The sequence below is a fragment of the Arachis ipaensis genome, chromosome B01, assembly GCF_000816755.2.
Source record: "Arachis ipaensis cultivar K30076 chromosome B01, Araip1.1, whole genome shotgun sequence".
Taxonomy (NCBI): domain Eukaryota; kingdom Viridiplantae; phylum Streptophyta; class Magnoliopsida; order Fabales; family Fabaceae; genus Arachis; species Arachis ipaensis.
In genome coordinates, this window is record NC_029785.2 from 1,858,931 (window position 1) to 1,862,741 (window position 3,811).

The window sequence follows — 3,811 nt, forward strand, 5'->3', positions numbered from 1 at the left end:
TTTATTAACATCTAAATTTTTTATAATTAAAAATAATTATTTATTCAATAATTAATATATATATTATTATGTCACCAAAAAAAATTATATATTGTTATGTTAGCAAAAATAACTAATTTTCACAAGTAGGGCAAGGATGATCATTCAAATAAAAGAACATGATTGAACTACTATATTAAAATTAAGAGAAAATGACATATAGGTCCTTGACCTTTTGTTCCGCGGACATTTTCGTCCCTAACTATTGAAAAATACTTTTAAGTTCCTGACCTTCACAAAACTTGGACGGATCAATCCCTGACGGAGGCATTTGGACGGATCAATCTCTGGCGGAGACATTTGGACGGAGGATTGATTTGTCCAAGTTTTATGAAAGTCAGGACTTAAAAATATTTTTTAATGGTCAGAAATAAAAATGTCTGCAAGACAAAAGGTCAGGGATCTATTTATCTTTTTCTCTAAAATTAAACTCTTAATATTAAAAACTAAAAGCAAAAGGCTACTAACTTGGATTAGTGCTAGTGACAAGAGCAGTTCCACCAAAATTGCAGCTATTTGGAACAGGATTCTTCTGATAATACTTATTGAATGCATAAGAAGCATGGTCACGAATTGTATTAGGGTTGTAACAGCTTCCACCAGGTTGAATTGCAGAACAATCAGTTCCACCATACCCACAAGCATAGTCCAATGCAACTTGCAATGCCCTAATTGAAGCTGTAGGGTTTGCAATGCACCAACTTGAACCTGAAGAAGAGGGCACTATCGTGGAATTTGATGCGGGTGGAGTATTGGTACTCCCTATCCCTGGAATTATTGTTGTTGTTGATGATGGGGAATAGTTTGTGTCCGGGTCAGAATTAGGGTTTAGGATTGGGGATGTTGGGAACAAATTTGGGATTGTTGTGATTGGAGTGGTGATATCCCTTTTGGTGGTGGAAGTGGAAATTAACTGTTTAATTTCTTGTCTTATTGAATTCACATGTGTTGCTGCTTCTTCCTTCATTGTCCTACTTGTGGTACCTGTTGTAATTTCATAGTGAAAATGACAATTCTTGTTAGAAAATTATTCAACTCAAATTTAAAGCTTTTCTTTTTCTTCAAGAGGTAAAAAAGTTGTAGCTGGATTCAACTTTTTCTTACAACATTTAAGACTTTGTAAATTTTATGGTGTTTATAACTTAGTATTTAATTTTTATTTAATTTATTTTTTATGGTAAAATTTATAATATTATCTACATGCCAATGAATTATAGTTTAAATGGCATAATTTTTTCATACTCACCTAAGAAGTTGCGAATTTGCGCTTTTTAATTTTCATATGGCGCCATTGGTGGAGTAGGCCACACATATGGGATGCATGTGAGCTTTACCGGGGTGTGGTGTTAAGCCAATTGAAATCGGACGGTGCGATAGGGAGAAGGGAAAACGGACAGTCCGATTTGCAGTTTACCACCGATTAATATTAGCCGAGAACAACTAGGGAACCAAAAGCATATCAACCAAAAATCAGCCAAAATGTATTTGGGTTCCATGAAAAATCGGGTTTTGGTTTGTGCTCCGTGATCTCAGGAGTGGTTTTCAAACATATTATTCAAAAAGTGATTCTAATTAAACGGTTTTGTTTACTTTTTGGCTGGTCACTTTTGGTTCCATATACTTTTCCTTACATAAAACATTTTCGGGGGAAACTCAGGTGCAGTCGACTTTACGTGAAGTTGATAGTTGATAGTTGAGAGTTGTTAGATAATTTGACTGATTTGACTAAATTTTCATTTAACGGTTCTCAATTATCAACTTCACGTGAAGTCGACTGTACCTTAGTTTCCACCAACATTTTCTATTCGATAAAATTTATGGTGTCTATGGTTATGATGAATCTTATGGCTATGAATAATTTTGCTAATTATAGAAATAAAAATGCAATGCAATTCGAATAAATTTAAAAATAAAATTAATATAATTTAGTACAAATTAAATTATATTTATTTATTTTTCAATCTAATTTAATAATTTGATTCACATGATGAATATTTCCATTGTGATGTCACAAATTCAATGATCTAAATAGGTTTTCCAATAGACCAAACCGAAGGAAATAAACCTTCACTATCTATCTAAACTTAATGGCATTTGCATAATTACATTGAAACTAATTATTATGCCCTTTGCCACGTGATTATTATTATATTCATTTCAATTTTACTATTTTGACAATTATGCCAAACAACTTTTTCAAATAATTCGTCACACCGTTTTTCTTGTTATGTGTGGCAAGTAACATTTTTTTAAAATTTATTTTATCTGTACCTCACATGGCCCTTGGTAGTTACTAGTTAGTACACACATTTCATCCTTCACTATTACACACTACCATACGAAAATTTAATTCTGATAAAATTAATCAATAAAATATAATTTTTTTCAAAAGGCAAGAGTTTATAGTAGTGCAGCAAGATAGGGCACAAGAGACAAGTAGGGTACCCTATGCATTGAGATTAGAGACCCTCATATTATCATTAAGTCAAAAGATGTTGACCACTTTACCCTTTTGTTCTTTTCAAGGAATGGTGGGAACTGGAGAAAGATTGGATGCAACTATGCTCTCTATCATGTGAAACTCCAGACAAATATCAAATTAGAAATTAGAAAATGACTTCCTCACATTTTTCTTTATGCAAAGAAATTGAAAGAGATGGTTGAAAATTTGGCCAAACAGCCCCAAAATAATGAACTATTGAAAAAGACAAATTTTAAAAAAATTGCTTAAAATTAGGAAAATAAAAATTAATGGACTTAATAAAGTGCCCATTTTTTAAAACTATAACTACAAAGAAAAAAAAATTAACTATAATGGAATAAATTAATTGTAAGGCCAAAGAGTGAAGGAAATTACCAGAAAAGAGGAACTGAAGTAGCACAAGAAGTAGTGGAAAGTAATTAACACTCTTTTCCATCTTCAAAATTTTCTTGCTATGCTGCTTCTTCTTCTTTGAAACTTCCTTCAATAATGTAGTTCCTAAATTACACAAGTTCTTTCTGTGAAGGAAGATATATATCATAAACTATATATATATGGAGGGTGAATGATGTTTTGGTTAAAAGAAAAGAAAAGGGAATGTGTATTGTGGACTAATAATGATGATGTAGAATAAAATAAAAATATATAGAGTTGTGGAGAATGTGAAGTGGTGTGAGACAAAGGAGAGGATTTGAGAAAAAAGACATGGCATTGGTGTGTAAGAGGGTGGCAACCAAAGATAAGAAGGGACCAGAAAGGTGGTGAAGAAGGTTGAAAAACAGAGAAAGTAAAGAAGGAAATTGTTTTTTATTTTTAGGAATTAAGGTTCAGAGTGTGTGGGTTGGTATTAGTAATCATTGTCATTTGTAATGATGGTGCTTTATGTTATGTATGTGTGTGAATATTTCATTTCTTTTTATTATATTTATTTATGTTCTATAACTCTCCTTGTCTTATTGCACTAATTATTCTTCGATATTTCTTCTAATTTGATATTTAAAAGATTTAGATGTTGACAAAATAATATTTAAAAAAAAAGAATGTTAGGAGCCAACAATTTTTTATATTTATAGCCATCAAATAGCTATTAATGAGGAGATTAATGTGAGATTTCATTCAATAGCTCACTCTTCTTTACTGGTTATATGCTGGCCAGAATTTAATAAAGTTACTGGCCCATAGACTTTTCCTTTAAAAAATGTGATAAATAAGTGTTCGAAATATTTAAAAATATGACAAAAAAATCAAATATTAAATATATATTCAAAAAAATTTTAAAAATGAAATTTT

General features: G+C 31.0%; 1 protein-coding gene across 1 annotated transcript in view; it reads right to left on the minus strand.

Annotated features, from left to right (window-relative positions):
• The window catches only part of LOC107639775 (glucan endo-1,3-beta-glucosidase 12), a 5,072-nt gene extending 1,709 nt beyond the window's left edge, over positions 1-3,363 (minus strand). The window contains exons 1-2 of the mRNA XM_016343409.2: positions 2,897-3,363; positions 508-1,023 (exon numbers count right to left, since the gene is read on the minus strand). Coding sequence (XP_016198895.1) covers positions 508-1,023; positions 2,897-3,062 — 682 coding nt within the window. The 5' untranslated portion in view covers positions 3,063-3,363. The remainder of the gene's footprint in view (positions 1-507; positions 1,024-2,896) is intronic.